Below are 22,155 nucleotides of genomic sequence, written 5' to 3' on the forward strand. Positions count from 1 at the left end.
TGCTTTTTTTCTTGGTTTTTTTAATTATCCTTTCTTTGTTTCTCCCCATTTATGTTCACTTACTCTGCAGTCTCAATCACAGAGCAGCCACCTTGCCCTGCACCAGCCCCACTCACCAAGTACTGGGTCTTCAACAGTCCCTAGGCCAACCTCTCTGTTGGATTACAAGGGCCATTCTGTGGCAGATGATCTAGCGGGATCACTGATGACCTTTGATGCTGCCTCTTCAGTGGGGGGAGGTGTGTAGGCTCCTCAATGAGGAGTGGCACAGATGACAGAGGGGTTCTCCTGGGACATTCAGCATAAGGTGAGGAGACTGGTTATGACTATAGTAGACAGGGGGCTCAGGACAAAGACTGGCACTCTAGAGTGGATTCTCATGCAACTGGCAGATTTGTATAAATCCATGGCACCATCCATCGGGTCATCAGAGGTGTAATCCAGCAATTATGTCAGCCACAGAGGTGACCGCTTTGGGGTGGGTTCCCCAGTGGGACATCTTGGCAAGTGGTCATATCCTTACAATATCCCTGTCATGGTGTTCCCTTTCCTCATGTCATTTATCCTCCCCTGGTTATTGTCCACTCCTCCCTGTCACCATTTGTCCACCCTCTATCTGTCTAGCTACCTCTTTTGTGGCCCCTCCCCCTTTTGTAACAGCATCTGTTTTGTCAGCCTTGGTTTAATGTATGTGTTTGTGTATCTGTGCCAGTTGCCATTCGTATACCTTTCTTCTTAACCACATCATCACCCTGCTCCCCCCGCCCTTCTTCTTTAAAGAAAAAATAGCTCTTGTCAAAAATAAAAATACCATCCTTCTCCCATTCCATGCTACTTTTCCCTTCCTCATTGTTCCTTTGCATTTCCTAGTGCTTCATCCCCCCACCCCCCATTCTAACTGTCTTGTCATCTCACTTTCTCTCCCATTTACAAAAGAAACATAGTTTGCACTTTGGTGTGCAACCCTTGGATGAATTGTCCTCTGTGCCCATGTTGTATATATATATATATATATATATATATATATATATATATATATATATACAGTGGTTTGATGTGTCTTTTTTATCATTCATTGAGTCAGGCATACCACATGCATGTAATTGGCACACATTTCCATTTGTTAACTGTGGTTGAATAGTGTTCCACAAGGACCAGATTCAGGTTCAGTTGAGAAGGATAGAGTAAACCCTGATAACAGCAAGGCTTACAATGTTGTAAAAAATGGTATGAGAAAAACTTCAATTATATAGAAGGTTTGGTACTTTTCCATTATCGAGGCAACACGTACTGAGCGGTTGGAATGTTACCACGCTGTCGCGTCTGAATATGTGATTTGTTTGATGATATAAATATGTTTAAAAGTGATGCACTTGTATTTTTAACTGCTGTGGTCTATTAATGATGTGTGTGGCTTACTATGAAGTTGCACTTGTTTAAGCCAAGTACTACAGATCACTGCGAGCTCCTTACAAAGATATTGGAATCTGAACTGATATACAAGAAACACACAAATGGGAAAGTTAAACATATATGCAGACACATTATCTGCATTTGACAAATAGTGCAACTTGCTCTCCTGTGGCTTACATGTACGACAAACGTTAACTTGGCCACATGGCAAACGAAAAAACACAAGATACTAAGCACGGAAAGTAAATATTATACACCTGCTTGCTATATTGTCAGATTGGGTGAATTGGCTACCGCTCTTTCATCTGATTGCTGTATTTTGCTGTCTTTCAAGTGGGATCCAGCATACAGGACATATTGCTTATGGATACCAAGGCGTAGTGATGTGTAAGTGTAGAACTTCAGGAAGTAAGACTTCTCGGTAAAAGGATGAAGTTTGTCAGGTGTCCCTTGTGGTCTCCTTGAGTTTCTAGTTAAGTCGGCTGTCAATAAAAGGAAGTGGTTGCACATAACAATCGGTTTATAAAAGAAGTCTTACTTCCCACCTTGATTCATGAAACTCTTTATCTGCCCTGTATGTGCTGTTGCTGTGTAAACTGCCTTCTATAATATGCAGGTTAACAGCCACGGATAACGCTGTCACTTGAAATGTATTTCATTTCCTGACTGTATATACTGACTGCATATACTGATACTGTGCATGGCAGTAAATATATTGATAAAGTCTAGAAAACTTGTAACCAAGCTGTATTAATGTATTAATCATTACGACTGTTATATAAACATCTGAATTGCGATCATTGTGAGCTCATTAGAACTGTTGCCTCGATAACAGAAAAGTACAGAAGGTTTTTATGAGTAAACTATAAGACAAATTTCCCAATATGCCTATTATGTACTAAATACAATATATGCAATGTGCAAAGATGGAGGGTGGGGAGGGCAGAAGTAAAGGTCAGGAGTGAATGGAGTTTAGTTAGTGTTACTAGGTCAGTGGATGAAATAAGAGTTGATAGGAGTAGGAGTGAAGATTCATGTGATAAAGAACTGTTTCCTCACAGCAAGAGGTTCTTCATTTCATTTCTCAGCCATGGTGTGTTCTGTGTGTAGTCTGCTTATTCTCCCTGTGTTTGTGTGGATTTTATTTGGGTGCTCTGTTTTCTTCCCACATTCCAAAGATGTAATGTAGGCAGATTGGCAAATCTAAATTGTCACTATGTGTGCATGCAGACTGTGTGCAGAGGCATAGCTAGGGCAAAGGGGCAGCTGCCCAGGGTGCAAGGTGACAAAGGGCATTACTGGTACATGCCATCTGGGTGGTTGAGCAGTACCAGCATTCAGACATGCATACCAATACTGCATTTGTGGTGAGAGTGAAGCCCTTTCACTCTCTGTGTATGGGATTTACATTGTAGCAAGCCACTTCCTGCATTTGTAGCACATGCATTGTTATAGTTATGAACATGAATTTTTTGGTCCAAAGTTTGGAGGGAACGAATGCACAAAATAAGCTTGTTATGGCTTAAAGTGTGTGTGTGCATGTGTGTGTGTGTGTGTGTGTGTGTGTGTGTGTGTGTGTGTGTGTGTGTGTGTGTGTGTGTGTGTGTGTGTGTGTGTGTGTGTGTGTGTGTGCGTGTGTGTGTGTGTGTGTGTGTGTGTGTAATATGGAACCAAACATCTGGCAATCTTCTTCCATTCCCTACTTGTCTAGTAAATTCCATGGATGGCAGTGGATGTTCATGGGATCACTGTAGGAGTCAGATGCAAGTTGTAAGCTTGAATGGATGGATGAGAGAGATGTAAGGAATGCATAACTTAAGTTGCACTTCATGTTTATTGCACTTATAAGTGGCTTCATAACGTAATCTTTTTTACTTGATTATGGAATACTTGAAGAGAAGGTATTTGTTAGGTTATTTTTTCCCAGGGCTTGCCAACCATGAAGTGCCCCCTCAGTTAAGACAGTGCCTATCATTCCCTTGCTTCTGGGATTTTACCTGAAGCAAGGCAAGTACAGTCCAGGGCTGGGGATCAGGCTGCCTGGAGATTGCATTGCGCTATTGTTGACATCCTGTTGATGGCAACATTTTGGATGGCCGAACTCTACCCCCCCCCCCCAGTCAGGGCGATAAGTGAACTATATTATCATAATGACCCGCAGTGCTGTCCTCTTCCTTGCGAGTGTTCACTTCTGCACACTTACTATGTAGACTATCTATTGGTGAGTTGGTGAACCAATCACCAATCCCATGACCACCCTGTGCCTCATGACCCCTCCTCCAAGTGGACTGACAGTGTGTGGTCAGCTTTGCTCCTTCCTCTCCCCATGTAGAATGATTTATCCTCCCTGCCAGTGTCATTAAGCATCTGAGTTACTAATTCAGCTTGGGCACCTGAGCTGTAGTCAGGTATTTGTCAATCTACACCACTGGTGCTGGCCCCTGGAATGAAGTGATTGATCTAAGTTTTAATGGAAGGGATTCCTATATATAAGGAACTGTGGCTGAGAAACTTTAGTACATACTGTGAGGGTTATACCTTAGGGTAAGTTGGAGGCTTCATGTGAATGATGTCTTAAATTGTAGGTGATATTTCTTTTAGTTAATCCACTATCAAAAAAGGAAAGTCTCTATATTTAGGGTCTCATTAGTTGGTAATGGTAAAAGTAGTGTGTATCTTTTTATTGGTACTCATGTTGTATTTTTAAGGACACTGCTTTCTTTCAGGGGCATGTTATGGAAGCAACTAAAGTTTTTCTTAGGAGCACAGGCCATGACTGGTGAACTATATTTGAGTTATATGAGCAGAACACATTTACCAATAGCTGATCTCCTTTCCTGGGAAAGGAAATGGCAGATCTTTTTTGACCAAAAAGTATTGAGTTAGTTTTTGACTTGGTGGTAGCAATGTGGTGGGAGAAGTTAAGGTTTCGATCTAGCCAAATCCTTAGGTATTTGTAGTGTTAGTTATTTTCTAAGTTGTCTGTGAGTTTTTGTTTGGTGCCAAATATCATTGTTATTTATTTATTTATTTATTCTTGTATTTAGAATTACTTTATTCTTGATAGACCTGTTTTATAGATAGGAGATTACCTTAGTTAGTTCTTTTCTGATGGTGGAGAGTAAATAACTGGCCTTATAAATGACAATGTAATCCGTGAAAAGAAAGATTTTGATCTGCAGAAGTTGGATGGGAAGTTTATTGATAAACATGGAGAATTGTATTGGGGCCAAAGTTGAACCCTGTGACACTTTTCTGTTTATGGGGGGGGTGAGATGAAAAACATATTCTGGACTTTTAATTTTCTCCTGTGAAGGAAGTCTCTGAACCATGGGATGGAGTCTTGTTTGATATCTGCTGAAGTAATTATACAGTAGAAAAGTTATACCCCTCAATGAAGAGCACTACACCCCAAGTGGGAGAAAAACTTCATACCTCACACCAGGTTAGGTGATCATGCTTAAAGATAGATCAATGCAATTAAGCAGACCTGAATTACTGTCTGCCATTTCTTTTCCACACATTTTTATCTACAATCCTCAATGCCCTTACTCTTAATAAACTCTTTTTGTTTCATTATTGACATTCCTTTAAATTAAAAGCACCTTCTGAGTGATGAAATATATATTTTGTTTCTCTTTCTTGATGCCATGTTACAGTGGCAGTAAGTACATTAGGCTGAGTTAGTGGAGATATATAGATATAAACATGGAAGTGTACATAATCAGTACATCTCCAATCCATCTCTTCTGACTTGCGTCACTGCAGAGAAACATACAAACAATGGAGTTCACATTATGCAATGACCTTATTAAAAAAGGTTAGACTTTTTTTTTAGATAATGTTGCTACATAACAGCAATTCACAATGTCAGTGTCTAGTATGGTCGCTCAGGCTGTAATGTTATGACCAAACAGTATGGTGTATTGCTTAAGTTTACATGTCCTGAGGAAATAATCTGTGCTATCCCTGAATAGTAGTGTATTTTAATCATCATGGTCTCTGAGCCTTAAGTTAAAGGCTGTGCACACTCTAAAGTAAATATATTTTCCTTGGATTGCTTTTTACTTTGTGTTCTCCTAGTTTATGGCTGAAAAATGTTCATTTTGTCCATGATTAATTTATGTGGTTAACAAATATAAACAAACAAATACATAAAAAACACAAGAATAGGAAAATGTATTGGGGCTGCAGTCTTGGTACACTGATAACATAGCACACTTCAGGTAGAAATGTATAATACTCTGAACAATCTTAGAAATCCCTTTGATGTTAGAAAAATATTCTCTTGTTTTCATTCTTAGGAACTTATTGCTTTTGGACTTACAAACATTGTGGGAGGAGCTTTTTCTTGCTTCTTTGCAACAACTGCCTTGTCACGCACTGCTGTGCAGGAAAGTACTGGTGGAAAGACACAGGTAATGTTTGATTGATCTTTACTTTCGTGCTTGGGACTTGAGAGTTCTGGTTGAATTAGTTTTGTTTTATATTTGCTTATTTTATATTATGTATTTATATAGTTAACATTTTTGTTGCTCTTTGCCATTTGCTTGTTCTTGATTTTTATTATATTTTTAAATCCCAAGTTTCATTGAGACACATTAAATACGGCTGACATAAAATATTTCGGACAGCACACCTCAGGGTTTTGGGATGAAAAACACTCATTCACTTAACAAGACATAAAAATCCATGTGCATTATAATGAGTTTTTTTATTGGGTTATGTGATCAGTTTAATTATCATTACAGATGAGAGTTTTAAAAATGTGCACATTGTGCATTCATTATGTAATAATGCATTATATTGCAATGCTATCAGACTTAATACATTTAATAGTGGCCCTCCTTAGAGAGCACCATGGTATGGGAATGGAAATATTCTCCTTTAGTATAATAATAAGATGATAATACATATTTTGCAGATGTTACATTCACATAGGTACTTTGATTTTTGTGTGCTTTATCTAATCTGGTTTTCTTTTTTTTTTCTATGACCGCTTGTATTATGACTTTGAAATGAATCAGCAACAGTAAAACAGAATGCATCTCAGGTTTCCAATTATGTCAAGTTGGCATAGGGTTGTAAACAGAATCTGAGGGTTACTTCACCTCTTGAATATACTCTTTATATTTTTATGGACTGTGTTGCAGGCTTATAACAACATTTCCAAATTTTTTCTCCAGACATGGTAAAACTCCCAGAAAAGTCCAACCTACTTGCACATTATGGATAGATAGATCTCTAATGTGCTTCTTATAGAAGTATTACAGAAATTTACTTCATATACTTTACATCCACTTCACATATTTTGGATTCCTTAGAAGGCTTGTGTAGCCGAGGTACCAGATGAAGTAAAATAAAGAAATAGCAGCTAATCCATTGCTTCCTGACTGTATTTTTTCCGGGGAGAATTCCTTGTTCCCTTGGGGAACTGTTGGTGTTTTTTGACCATATTTTGGATATACTTATAAAAGTATTACAGAAATTTACTTCATATACTTTACATCCACTTCAGATATTTTGGATATACTTTGCTGAGTATATATTTTTTTACTTTTTTTAGTGTCAACAGTCTCCTTCCTGAAAAACTGAAACATATTTACGCCTTATCACACATAGTCTCCAAACATCATGTAGCCAAAGTATCATAAGTGTGAGTAAAAATGCCAAAGCAGCAATTTGGCAGTCAAATAATTATTTAAAACAATTACTTTAGTAAATAAAAAATAAAATGGTATATTTTAGCCCAATTACACATTTAAAAAAACAGTATACAAAACTTAACTTCTAGAACACCTATATAGAAGTCAGATATTATCAATAAAGTTTACTTTTTCAGTTGTTCTTAATGTAATTACTCCTCTGTCATGCAAGTATAGTTTAATTAAATTGCTATCGTTCACATCATGGCCTTTTGTTACATTAAGCTCTGTTTGCAATGTCGCTTTACATTTTAATAGACTCAGAGTAATCATCACCTGCAACTTTTGTCAACCTGTTAAAAAAAAAAAACTGAGATTTGAACTGTCCTTTATAAATTGTTTCAATAAAACATTTTACAATGCATTGATTACATACGTTTCCTAAAGTCACATAAGTGTTCCATGGACCTAGTAGGTTAATGTATTTTTTTAATAATAACATTTACAAACATCACAAACAGTTACCCATACCATTATTTTGCAAGTTCCATACTTTTTTAGCAATGTCCATGCTTATAATGTTTGTGATTATACAATAAAAGCTAAATTTTTCAAAATGTTTGGGTTGATGGAAAAAAATGTGTACCACTGATAAAGCAAAATTACCTATGGTGATCAATTCAGCCACAAAGTATAAGCCCACAAAACAGAACTCACTGTGACTGTAGCGAAAAGAAAACTACATATACTATACTTAACTACAGATACTATATTTGTCATACTGCTAAGCAGCGAGACAGCAGATGATTGGTTAATCTCTTAGAAGAAAATTCCACCCTCCCATACATTGCAGTACTGCATCTTGGGGCAAAATAAGAAGAAATGTTGGATTAATCTAAAGAAAAGGATCACAGGATATCAGGAGTTAGTAAGGGTCTTGAAAGAAACAGTTGGTCATATGGCGACTCTCAATTCCCATACAAATATAGCAGGAAACATTAAGAGGATGTAATGTACAAATGTCGGCATGCGTAAGACAGATGTATATATAGTACATCTGTAAGGTGTCCCCAGATAAGAGAAGAAATAAAAAACAAAACAACTGCTTTTGCACAATTAAATTATATAATAGGAGATATTTTCAGTAATGTAACTCATATCCTATGTTGTTTGATGAAAAAGCAGAAAGTATTTGTTTTTAGAAATTTTGTGTATCCTATAAAATGCAGAATACACAATTCTTAACTAGTAGGTATTTGTAACTATCTTCTGACAATTAATAATCAGTATGATACCTAACTGCAGGATATATACGTCTTTGCTGTTACACATATAATGTAGTTCCACAGGCTCACAAGCATTAGTAGTGCTCAGCATATCAGAAACATTTTAATATATACACGCTTATCTAAATATATTATAAACACTTCTGGAATATACATGCTATCTAACACCACAACAACAGCTATGTCTTTATCTTTTTCATTTGATTAATTAATCAGTTCATTCATTCTCAAAGTACCCACCTAATCCATTGCAGGGTCACATGGGAAACAGAAACTATCCCAGTATTCAATAGGCACAAGGCATAGCAAAGCTCATTCTGAACATGATGTGAACACACAAAACACACACACGCACACACGCACACACACACACACACACACACACACACACACACACACACACACACACACACACACACACACACACATGCACTCACATGCACTCACACGCGCGCACACACACACACACACACACACACACACACACACACACACACACATATGTACACACATGCATACGCACACACACATACACACACACACACACACACACACACACACACACACACGCATACACACACATTCACTGTTACTCTGCATGCATACCTAGAGGCAATTTAGAGTCTTACCAATTCATCTATCGCCCATTGTTTTTATCTTTTTGTTTAATGAAAATATCATTAATTTATTTTAGTGAATTAAATGCCATTATTTCATTCTTACTTAAATTATCATTATTGTCTTCTTTACATCACAAATATGTTTTTCAGATAACAGAAAAAAATGAAGAACTGGATACCCCACTGAGATATTATCTGAATACACAGGATATCTAGAAGCAACCTTTTATTATTGTCTATTATCATATTCATATTAACATGTATCTTAGATTAGTGAGGTCACAAAACTATGTAATGAGGTACAGAAATTTGAAGGGGAATCCTTCTTTGTAAGAAATTTGAATAAGGTGGCCAATGATTTAAGTAATCTTGAAAAACAATTCAAATCTAGGAAACTTAAAAAATTCCAACGAGATCAGTTGGATTATCAGGGTGGCAACCCGTTTAGTAGCACCAACAAGCAGGTCAGATTTATGCAAGGTCAATTTAGGACCGCAAAATGGAAAAGGCCTAGATCCATCCTTAAGAAAATGGATCATTGACTGATGATCTATCTTCTTGTACAGATAGTGATATGCATCATACATCAGATTCACCGACCACCAAAAGGACACAGGTCTCAGTCCCTTTAGGCCAAGATACAAACAAGGAGGTAGGAAACATTGCAAAAATCAACAATATACAAGGTCTCCTGAAACTAGCAATACAGAAGTAAATGGAAATGTTAATGTTCTGAATATTTCAGATTTCATTTTGTCAACAACTCATATGTCCATTTTGAATAATGGATTGACTTTTATTCCTGGTTTTGTGGTCACTGAAGATATTTTGGCACTGGATGTAATGTCTTTTTGTAGAATACTTAATCTTAAGTTGCAATTTGGTGACTCAGACAACAATAGTGACAATGATACGTTTGTGTATCATAAATCTAGATATCTTCCCCCTATGCATCCTATAGTGCATCAGTTTCATAGCAGTGTCCTCAAAGATCTACACTATCGAAGCTCTGGTATTTTTTTCAAACCTAATAATCTGTCTAGGACTGAAAAATATGCTCTTATGGAATTACAGAACAATAAGGAGATTGTCATCATATCTGCTGATAAAGATGGGGCAGTGGTAGTAATGAATTGGTCACAATATGACATGGAGGTCAAAAGACAACTTCAAGATAGATGTTATTACTCAGAAATGCCTATTAACCCCACCTTTAGATTCAGAAGCAGATAGATGATTTTCTGCTATTAACTAGGGAGGAAGATATTATTACTGATAGGGTTATGCAGCAACTTATGATTCATGATTCTGCTAATCAATACATTTATTTCTTACCAAAAATAAATAAAGATCCTGTTCATCCACCTGGTAGACCAATTGTGTCAGGAAAAGAATATATTACTGAACCTTTGTCAATTTTTCTTACAAAATATTTTAAACCTTTGTTACGTTGGGCACATTCTCATTTACAAGACACCACAGAGTTCCTTAAAATCATTTCAGAAACTCAGTTGGAATCCGGGTGGCTTATGTGCACACTCGATGTCAGTGCTTTGTATACTAACATCCCTCATTGGGCTGGGCTGGAAGCCATTGGGTATTGGCTGCATGTGACTGATTTATACCAGCCTGGCTTTACTACCTTCCTTATAGGCCTGATGGAACATGTCCTAACCAATAATGCCTTTTTTTACCAGGATACATGTAACTGGCAAACTAAGTTCACAGCCATGGGGGCATCTTTTGCCCCCATTTATGCTGATTTATTTATGGCCTTTATTGAGGAACAAATTATCTATGACAACAGCCATAACCTGTTCCTGGATGAAATTGACATTTGGAGATGCTATTTGGATGATTGCTGGATGGTGTGGAGGACTGATGTGAATTATTTGATTGAGTTTATATCTTATTTGAATGAGAACTAATGGGGCCTGCATTTTACAGTCAGTTATCATGCAGATACTATTACTTTTCTTGATGTTCACATCAGTAGACTATCAGATAACACCTTAAGTACGCAGGTTTTCAGAAAATTTCCACAATTTAATACTGTCCTCCATGCATCCAGCTTTCATCCTCCTCATATAGCCAAAAATATCCCTAAATCCCAATATATTAGGATGAGGCAGATTTGTTCTCATGAATCTACTTTTCAAGAATATAATCAGGATTTGACATACAGATTTAAATCTAGGGGATATCATATGGGACATGTTCTGCAGGCCAGTAACTGGGCAAACACACCGAAGAGGGATGATTTATTGACGTACAAAACACGTGAAGAACGGAACCCACAACCTATCAGATTTGTTACCACATATGCAAGGAATTCTGATGCACTTATTAATAGTATGCACAGACATTGAAATATACTGCAGTGTGATCAGGATTTATCTAATATGTTACCAGATAGGTGTTTGTTTTCTTTTCGTAAAGGAAAAAATTTGGCATCTTTTTTTCAGTCATTACAAACATTCTCGTGTTAGGGGTTGGTCTCAGGAGATACAAACTACCACTACAGGTGAACCACTTATCAGATGTTTTCCACGTGGTCACTGTACACATTGTGAAAAAATATCCAAGTCCAAACAGTTCACGAGTAAAAATCGTGGTATTGTACATGATATCCAATTTTTTGCCAATTGCAGTAGCGACTGGCTAATATACTTAGCCACATGCACCTGTGGATCTTTTTATATTGGTTAAGCATCCTTTCCACTTAGGTTGAGAATTTCAGAACATATAAGTAGTATTAAAATCAAAAAATCCAGTAATTCACTATATAAGCATTGTACGGCAGATAAATCAGCCAAGTTTACATTTTTGATTATTGATTTAGTTAAGGGGAATAAATCAAACAAAACAGGTTGGCACTCCATTCTAGACTCCAAGGAGAAAAAAATGGATTGTTAAGCTAGGTGGATTATTTCCACCTGGATTGAATGAGCAATTTTAAACAACCAATGGGAGTTTGTGTTTAATTGACTTGCAGATATATAAAACAGTATTGCATTGATTTTATTTTCACACTGATGAAGGCTGTGTCTTTTATCAGCCAAACTGGTCTGGGTATTTGTTTTTGATGCTGCATTAATTATTAAATCAGCTCAGCTTTACGGTTTGCTGGCTCATTGTTTTCTTATGTACTGATTTTGTGGAGCCGTGCAATTGCCTTTCGGGCAGGAGGATTTTTTTTGCGGTTACACTAGGCTTGTATAGGCCCTAGGGCTGATAGCCTAGTACCAACCTATGAACTTATGAACCTATGAAGTGAACGTTTACTAAAGTGAACGTTCGCCGTATTTGGCTTAATAAACAGTGTTTTGTGGCAGTAAACCTTCAATACAATAGACCCAAAAATAATGACTATGAAAATATTTTGTTAGCCTTTTTGTCTTTCAGAGTGAATCTTAGAGGACCTGATTTAACCATGCCCTTATTTTTACTGACAGTGAGATATAGCAATTTAAAACATGGTGAACTGAAATAATAAGATAGGAATAACTTTTTTTGATATGAATATCTAACCGACTGCTTTCTTCTTAATGTGGTTATGCTTTAGTTAATTTCATGATTTTTTTTCACTGTATGCATTTGAGTAGGTGAATTCAGACCATATTTTTTTCAGTTATGATTGTAGCATGGTGTTAGCGCTGCTGTCTTATAGAACTAGATTATGGGGTTCAGCCTTGAGGGTTGTTGGCGCCGTAGAGTTTCTGGGATCCATTCATGTCTGTTGTCTGCATACACCAGTTTCTTTTTACCACTCAAATGCATGTTGCTTTAATGGCTACTCTAAAACTGTCCATGGGCATGTCATATTTGCCTTTGTGGCCCTAATCATGTCAGAACAATGCCAAATAAGATCATGTCAAGTTAAATAAATATTTGAATATGTAAATAAATGATAGGTTACCAAAAAAAAAAAAAAAAAGTCCAATCAACTTCAAGAGTGCTTAAAGCAGCAACCTTATATGGGGTCTGTATTAAAATCTCGAAGAGGCATTTCAGAGAATGCCTCTTCATCGGCACATACTGAACAAGCACACTAAATAGCGATCTTTCAGAACACTAATTTCTTTCCCTGGGAAAGAAATCACTTGTCCTCAAACCACAAACACACCACTTCAAACAAAACAAATTGGGGGGCTTCGAGCCCCACACCCCCAACATGGGGGGCTGTGCACCCCCTAAATAAATATACCAACTCCAAGATCGCAATACAGTGCAGAAAACGGCAAACTAAAATAGATGGCCAAACAATTTCTTTCGCAGGGAAAGAAATCGCTTATGTGAACAGTCGCAGTGTTCGTTCAGTATGTGTCGATGAAGAGGCACTCAATGAAACGCCTCTTCAAGACTTTGATATAGACCCCCTTATATGGTATAGAACAGTAATGTAGTGTCATGCAGAAAACTTGAAATAAAAAGCAGTGCATGTATTACAAACAGCTTACATAATGAAAAAATACATTATGCATTCATAGAACTGTTTGCATAAAATATGAATTAATTTTTACATATATATTGAAAAAGTATTGATAAAATATCTCTTGTGCTGAAATGCATAGCTGAATAGAGAACACCTTATATGAATCTTAACAGGCAGAAGTGCACATGGGGTGGTTTTTGTACCACTAATTTGTTCAACAATGAGTAGTAAACCCCATGCAAAAGCACTGAGGAACTTGTTAGGCTATTAAGCACTGTGAAGATTAAGCATATTTAACACTCACTCACACACACACACACACACACACACACACACACATACACACGCACACACGCACGTAAACACACACACACACACACACACATGCACGCACACACACGCATACACACACACACACACACACACACACACACACATGTGCACACACGTACATGCACGCACACACGTGCACACATGCACACACACACACACACACACACACACACACACACACACACACACACACACACACACACACACACACACAATATACACGTAAGCACAATAAAATGTAAAACAAATGTTATTGAAAACTGAAAATAATGAGTACAAAAGAAAAGCTGAAATGACTCATTATTACAGTTTTTGGAGTTTAGTTACTTTTCTTATCTAAGGAGTTGCCAGCAGTACTAACATAGTTATGGGTTGCTATAAATTTCTTTTCTTTTTTTCTTTTTTTGTTGTTCAAATGGGTCATTTTAAAAATAGCAAAGGTTTGACCCCAAATGCTCAAAACAGTGATGAGAAGATTGCATGAATCTATGTGAAATTAGTACTTTGTCAGGTAATCCACCTGCACCTTTTATGTGGAGGTTATACCTCTTCACTCTCTGCAGCTTAACATAGTCACAGCTAAGATTTCTCTTTCTTAGAAAAAAGTTGAATAATTGATTTTGCACAAAAAATCAAGTATTTGCCTTCATTGCTTCTTTACCAAATTTGTAGTTTCAAAGCACAGTGACTAAAATTGTCCTATTTGAATATCTTTGACACAATAAATTACTCCATTATAATGCAAGTATGTATTTTTAAATATTTAACACAGTTGTCATATAATCTTTATTAATTTCCTGATATAAGAAATATTCACATCTATTCAGTAAGGAAGCTAAGCTTCTCATTTTACATTTGTGATAGAATAGTATGTAGCACAGTAGGTTCAGTTTTCATGGCACAGGTAGGTAATGCTAATGTAAACATATCCCAAAACCCTTCCAGATGTTCAGCACATATTAACAATACTTATTTTTGTATTGCAGGTTGCTAGCATGTTTTGTGCTGGAGTTGTGTTTATTGCCATCGTGGCTGTGGGATCTCTTCTAGAGCCCCTACAGAAGGTAAGACTAGAACAAGAGAACACTGAAGATGGATATCCAAAAATAGTTTAAACAGTCAAATTAGCTATCTAGAAGGATTTACACACTTTACACACACCACCAAATGCATGTTCCATCACCTTTGCCATTTGTTTAGCCATTATAGACATGAACCCTTTACAATCATGGTTTAGATTTAAAATGGGCCTATATAAAGCTGGATCTGATGGGTCTTTATCATCTTTAGATATTACAGCCACCACAGCTTTCACCCAGGATGTTGGTGCTCCTCTTCCTTTTAAAATGCTGTTAAAAAAAAACTTCCAGATCTTTATCACTTTCTTCCCTCCTAGCTTCCAAACTTCCAATAAATACCATCTATTCCCAGAGACTTTCCTGTAGATTGGTTATACATCACCATTTTTATCTTCTCTTTCTGTCCTAACTGTTAGCAACTGAGCTTCGTAATTTACCTCTAATCTTGGTATATTTATTTTTTCCATAAACATTTCAATTTGTACTTTTTCATACAGTGGATATAAAATGTTTACACACCCCTGTTAAAATGCCAGGTTTTTGTGATATAAAAATGAGACCACAATAAATCATTTCAAAACTTTCCCCACCTTTAATGTGACCTATAACTTGTACAATTCAATTGAAAAACAAACAAATCTATTAGGCTAAAAATAAAAAACGTACAATAAGCTGGTTGCATAAGCATGTACACCCTTAAACTAATACTTTGTTGAAGCACCTTTTGATTTAATTACAGCATTCAGTCTTCTTGGGTACACACCTGCAATCAATTAAAGAGACTCTGATTAACCCCAAATAAAGTTCATCTGTCCTATTAGGATTTTCCTGACATTTACTTAGTTGCCTGGTACAGCAAAAACCATGGTTGGAAGAGAGCTTACAAAGTATCAAAAGGGATCTCATTGTTGAAAGGTATCAGCCAGGAGAAGGTTACAAAAAAATTTCCACAGCATTGGATATACCATGGAACACAGTGAAGACAGTCATCAAAAAGTAGAGAAAATATGGGACAACAGTGACATTGCAAAGAACTGGACATCCTTCCAAAATTGATGGAAACTGGTCAGGGAGGCTGCCAAAAGACCTACAGCAACACTGGAGGAGCTGCAGGAATTTCTGGCAAGTATTGGTTGTGTACTACATGTAACAACAATCTCTCGTATTCTCCATATTAGTGGGCTATGGGGTAGGGTTGCAAGACGGAAGCCTTTTCCTAGACAGAAAAATGTCCAGGCCTAGCTAAAATTTGCAAATCAATACACCAAGTCTCTGAAAAGCATGTGGAAAAATGTATTATGGTCTGATTAGACCAATAGCTGAACTTTTTGGCCACAATTCCAAAAGATACGTTTGGCGCAAAAACAGCACTTCACATCACCAAAAGAACACCATCCCCAGGGTGAAGCATGGCTGTGGCAGTATCATGCTTTGGGGTTGCTTTTCTTCAGCTGGAACTAGGGCTTTAGTCAAGGTGGAGGGAATTATGAACAGTTCCAAATTCCAGTCACTTTTGGCCCAAAACCTTCAGGCGTTTGCTAGAAAGCTGAAGATGAAGAGGAATTTCAACTTTCAACATGACAATGACCCAGGCATGCATCCAAATCAACAAAAGAATGGCTTCACCAGAAGAAAATTAAAGTTTTGGAATGGCTCAGCCAGAGCCCAGACCTAAATCCAATAGAAAATCTGTGGGGTGACCTGAAGAGGGCTGTGCACAAGAGATGCCCTCGCAATCTGACAGATTTGGAATGCATTTGCAAGGAAGAGTGGGCAAATATTGCCAAGTCAAGATGTGCCATGCTGATAGACTCCTACCCAAGAAGACTGAATGCTGTAATTAAATCAATAGGTGCTTTAACAAAATATTAGTTTAAGGGTGTGCACACATATGCAACCAGCTTATTGTATGTTTTTTAATTTTTATATTTTTTCCCTAACAGATTTGTTTTTCAATTGAATTGTACAGGTTATAGGTCACATTAAAGGTGGGACAAGTTTTGAATTTATTTATTGTGGTCTCGTTTTTTTTAATATCACAAAAGCCTGGCATTTTAACAGGGGTATCTATTTCCAAATTATTTCAAACACCTGTACAGGGTCTCTGGTTATTTTCATTGTTTTCCTTGTTATAAGCTCCTTAGCTTGGCAACAACTCTTTCTGTTGCCTGAGCCTTTGTGATACAAAACTTTTGTGCTCTTGAGTTATTATCAATAAACATTTGCTTAGCAACAATCTTTCTAAATTTATGTATATTATTGAGGTAGTCCATTATTTTCTCTTTAGCACTCTGTAGTTGTGCCTCTTCTTGTTCTGTGCAGTTCCCCCTATTCTGCAATACTTTAACCTTTGTCAGTCCCTCTAAATAATTATTGTTACTTCTTAGCCATATCTTTTTTCTTTTATTTCTACCCTTATCTTTAAGCTCCACTTTCATTTTAGCCCACTCCTCAGCTATATTTTCTGAAGAAATTTCTATCCTCCCTAATAACTGTCAAATAATTTCTATTACCCATTCCTTAAATTCCTGTCTGTTTAACAGATAGGTGATGTGCCAGTGTCCCACTTTTATTTAATTACCATTCATTTTTATTTTAGTTGTTACTGGCATGTGACCTGAAATAGTTATTGAATGTATATCAAAAATTTCAATTAAATGTACATGCTTCTGTGAAATATAATTTCTGTCTAGTCTGGACCAGTGTTTGTCCCTTGGGAAATAATATGTAAATTCCCTCTGAAGTCCTACTACTGAATTCACATTGTATATTCCAAATATGTTTATAAATTATTTTAAAAATCTACCCCCTTTTTTATATTTTCCATTCTAAGTCCCCAGATACATCCTCAGTGTTGCAAATCAAATTCCAGTCCCCATCTGTAAGTAATATTCCCTGCCAAAAGATAGCTATTTTGTCCAGAATTTTCTTAAGTACCACTGTAGCAGTTTTAGTTGGAATATTAATACATGCCAGCGTAATACTCCTCCCTTGCTAGTAGTCTCTTACTACTCCAAATCTACCATTATTATCTGCTTTCCCCTTATATCTCTATTGGAGCTCCCCTAGCAATTAATGTAAGTTCTCCTCTTTTACTTTGTCACAGATATTCCACTGAACGACCATCCTGAAATCCTTTCTTTATCAAATTCACATACTCGTGTATTTCCAAAGGTGTCTCCTGTAGCATAACTATTTGCACTCTGCATTTTCAATATAGTTCACTACTCTTTCTTTTTTTGTATATACCTTTGAGCCCATTAACATTTAAAGATAATATGGAAAGTGTTGTAATTTTTATTAGAAGTTATTATTCCTACCTGTTATGTATACTGTTTTTTAAATGTCTATGTTCAGCTTTTGTGTTACATGCATACATTAATGTTTGGAAGTTTGCTATAAAGTTTTTTCTTGTCATAGCCATTTGAACCTATATCACATCTTACATAACTTTTTGTTTTAATGAAAACCCTCAAACAAAACAAATACAAACACCCCAGAACACCCCAGAACCTATTAACTTAATACAGACACACAGAACTATATACATCTTGAAATAATGAAGTTTAACTCTCCTAATAGGAACAATTGCTCTTAATTAACAGTTATGCTCACAGGTTTGACTGACCTATAATGAAGGTTATCCATGCTAAGATGCATGTTCAGCCTGTGCTTCTACTTACACTACATGCTGTCTGTTATTTGCTTTATCTGTATTCCTCTCCCAGATATAGAAAGCAACTTGAATGCTTTCAGAAAATATTATCTTTTAGCCATTGAAAGAAAAGAGTATTATGTTTTTATTGCCCTTATCAGCTTGTCTCCGCAGAAGCACAAGAACTAGATACACAGTTGTCTTCAGCTACAAGCTTCTCATATTGCACTGTGAACATTTATTTGTTAGGAAAAAAACTATTCATTACATTCAGTGTCCTTTTATTTACTTGTTTCTCCTTAAAACTTGTTATTAGATCAAAACAAGGTCCTTAATCCAGTCATTCTCTTGTGTAAAAGTAAGAAAAAGCATATCAGTTTTACTTATATCATAATCTTTTTACATTGCAGTGCCTGCATTTCTTAAAAGTGAACAAGAAGAAAGAAAGAAGCAACAAAGGGCACCTGTTTACTTTAGTATCCCTATTACATACAAAATTAACTGAAAAAGATTTATCTTATAGCATGCAGTGTATGTTTTATAAAAATACTGTTAAGAACAAAAATTATTTACTTACAGTTACCTCTTTCCTTCTTCTTCCTTTCTCTTTAATGATCTTCCAAACATTAATGACATGAAGTAGGACATATGCTTTGGAGTCCCCTACAAGTTTAACAATGTAAAAAAAAGTCCAATATTTCCAGGTTTTCTTGTTCTGCCATATTTCATAAATTTCTGAGTTGCTGGTTTTCTTCCTGTTGATCACCATCACCCAAATCCTGTCTATGGTTCATTTCCAATGTGGTCCTGGTTCTTCTATTCATCTCCTATGCTTTTTTCTGTCTCTCAAGCATTTTTATTTTTAAATATTGGAAAAGGTTTTACTGGCATAGCATCTCTATGAGCTTTATTAACAGAAGAATAAGAAGCAGAATCCCCTTCTGTTTGATAGCTCACTTTTCAACAAACATTTGTATTTCTTCCTTAGCATGTTCTACATCAAAACATGACTTTTACCCTTTAGAAAAAAATTCTGAAGATAGCTTGATACAGCATCTTGACTCGTGCCTGCTTCTCAACATTTAGTGACTGCTGGAATAAATTTACTCCTCCTCTGCCTGGTGTTCAGTGAATAATCATTTTACATAAACATTCTACTGCCTCCAACTTTTAGTGCTTAGTTCTTCTGCCACAGTTTAGTCAGAATCAGCTCTTTCTGATGGTAGGATTGTATCTTTACTATTAAAGGTTGTGGCTGTTTTCTCATGGCTAGGTTTGGAGCATACACACAATGTGCCCTTTCAATTAACAACTCCTGCTGCGGAATACCAGTCCAGTTGCTTATTTGTGCTTTCATAAAATTAGTCTGTTCCTTCGAATTTCTCTAGTACAGCAGAAAGTCTCAGGTATTCACTATGAGCTCTGTCCTCTAATTCTACCATTTTTATGAAACATTTCTTCTTGAGCAGTCTCATGCAAAGCTAGCCTTTTCTTCATTTTGAGCTTTGATATGTGCAGTTTTATTAGCTCATCTGAACATCTGTTTACAGTTTCTTCCATTTTTCCAGCCTTTTGTTATTTGAGTTGATATACTCCTTCAGTGTTACATTTAATTAGCTCTGAACATATTTGATTTTTTTTCCCTCTAGATTACTGGAAGTCATGTCTTACACCAAAGCTGGAGTTTGAACTGCTTTTTGCTGGGCAGCTGCAGGATTCTTCCCAGCCAGTGTTTTCTCCTCACCTTTTGTGGCTAATTTTTTTTTCAGTTTTCTCTAAATTTGTTCTTTGCTGACATTCAATCAGTGCATTACATAGCCAGTAACTTAAATTTATTCAGAAAGACAAATTCACTGGCTCTCACTGGGAAACCTGAGATTAAGCTGTTATTCATTGTCTAACTATTTTGGAAGTCCTTCTGGGTTCAGTCTTATAGTCAAAGTGCTTTTTTTATGGTCAGATTTGACTAGGAAGGGAGTTACAGTTGGTACAGAACACAGCTGTCCAATATCGGTAAGTACCAAGTCCAAGATTTTGTTGCCCCTAGTTGGGGTATAGACTAACTAGTCCAGAGAGTTTGTATTAATGACATCTAGAAATCTCTAGGTATACATGTTTGGGGCTGTGTAAGTCTCCTGATTTATAGAGGGATAGTTGAAGTCTCATAGGAGTATGATGTTTAGCTTGATGCTTAGGGATTGCATACTTGTTAGATAGGAGGCAGGGGTCAGAGGGGTCCTATGGTTGACTATGCTGTGATACAGGGTTTTATTAATGGTAAGCTGGACATGGAGGAGTTCCAGGTCATTATCTTAATGAGTCTGGAAGCTCCATTTTGTTTAAGAAACATAAAGATGGCACCACCTTTAGTGCCTTCATTTAGTGCAGTGGACCCAAATTCATGGGAAGCACTGAAGCCTTGCACTGATGTGGATCTCTCTATGGACTTGAGCTGGTCTCCATGCATACCCCCTGCTAATTATATATACCAAGTCCAAGATCACACTAAATTGGGGAAAGGGCAGGTTCTGTTATAGCTAAGTTACGAGTAAGTTAGTAGTAGGTCGCGGTTCCTTTATGTTGGCCAACTATGACCATTCAATGACTTTATTTTTGAAGATATGCCTGTTTGTTAAAAGTCAAGTTTGATGAGTAACATTCGATGTACAGCTGTTCAATGCAATATTTATTCAATGACTGAAAATAGACTCCATTTAAAATGTTATATTTCTACCCTTCTGTATTAATACAGTGGTTTTAGGAGACTCATTTATTGAATGATTTAAGAACTCCCCCCTTTGAATCTTAAACTTTTATTACTCAGATTTATTTATAACCACAAAGTTCAAGCAGAGTCATTTCAAACAGTGTAAATTAAAACTAATAACCAAAATTAACAATGGTTGATGTTGCTGGAGCCAAAGAAAAGGTGCAAAAAGTGATTTGGTTGAGTGCTTTGGTTTAATTGCAAACTTTTTCAGAACAAAACCATATACAAAAAAATCATATTTAAATAACCGTATAACAAGTCACATGATACCTGTACTCTAATTTAAAACACCATGTCTGTATTTTCTTCATTCTAAAAGGCAAATAATCTATTACAAAGTATACATTACATTTAAATAAATTTTAAATACATGTGAATTATATATAAAAACTTTAAATCTTTGATTCTTTATCCTTTAAGACAATCCCAATACTAACTGAATCATTCAAGCCTGGACTATTGCATGCATTCAAAATAAGTTACCATCTTAATTCTTGCAGTTCTAATTTATTTTGCCAATCTCCCCCTCTTATATTTTGTTCAAACTTCTCTATAACTAAAAACAAAAATGATATAAAATGAAAACATTCATGTATGTCTACTTAAAGCACTAGCAGCATCTTTCCTTTTGATGCTATAATCATGTTGGTATATACTTTGTCTTAAACAGTTCTCTGTTTTGCCAAAATGAAGTGCTTTACAGGTCTTGCAACATACTAAATAAACAACAATACAGACAGGGTATTTTAAATCAGAGTACATGTATCATGTCTTGTAGCCATTGCAATGTATGTCATTATGTTGTTCGAACTTTTGACTATATTAACGGTCATCCATTCTATGTTAATAATACATATAATTGCAATACTGAAGGTATTATTTATGCACTGAGGGGCCCCTGTGGACTTGTATATATAGG

General features: G+C 36.3%; 1 protein-coding gene across 2 annotated transcripts in view; it reads left to right on the forward strand.

The window, feature by feature from the left end:
* Positions 1–22,155, forward strand: part of SLC26A4 (solute carrier family 26 member 4) — a 401,657-nt gene that overhangs the window by 234,340 nt on the left and 145,162 nt on the right. For both annotated transcript variants that reach the window (XM_044088553.1, XM_044088554.1), the window contains exons 10-11: positions 5,718–5,831; positions 14,719–14,796. In XM_044088553.1, the coding sequence (XP_043944488.1) occupies positions 5,718–5,831; positions 14,719–14,796 (192 nt within the window). The remainder of the gene's footprint in view (positions 1–5,717; positions 5,832–14,718; positions 14,797–22,155) is intronic.

This window comes from Protopterus annectens, chromosome 11.part0 (assembly GCF_019279795.1).
Source record: "Protopterus annectens isolate FY-2018-M chromosome 11.part0, PAN1.0, whole genome shotgun sequence".
In the NCBI taxonomy this organism is placed as follows: domain Eukaryota; kingdom Metazoa; phylum Chordata; order Ceratodontiformes; family Protopteridae; genus Protopterus; species Protopterus annectens.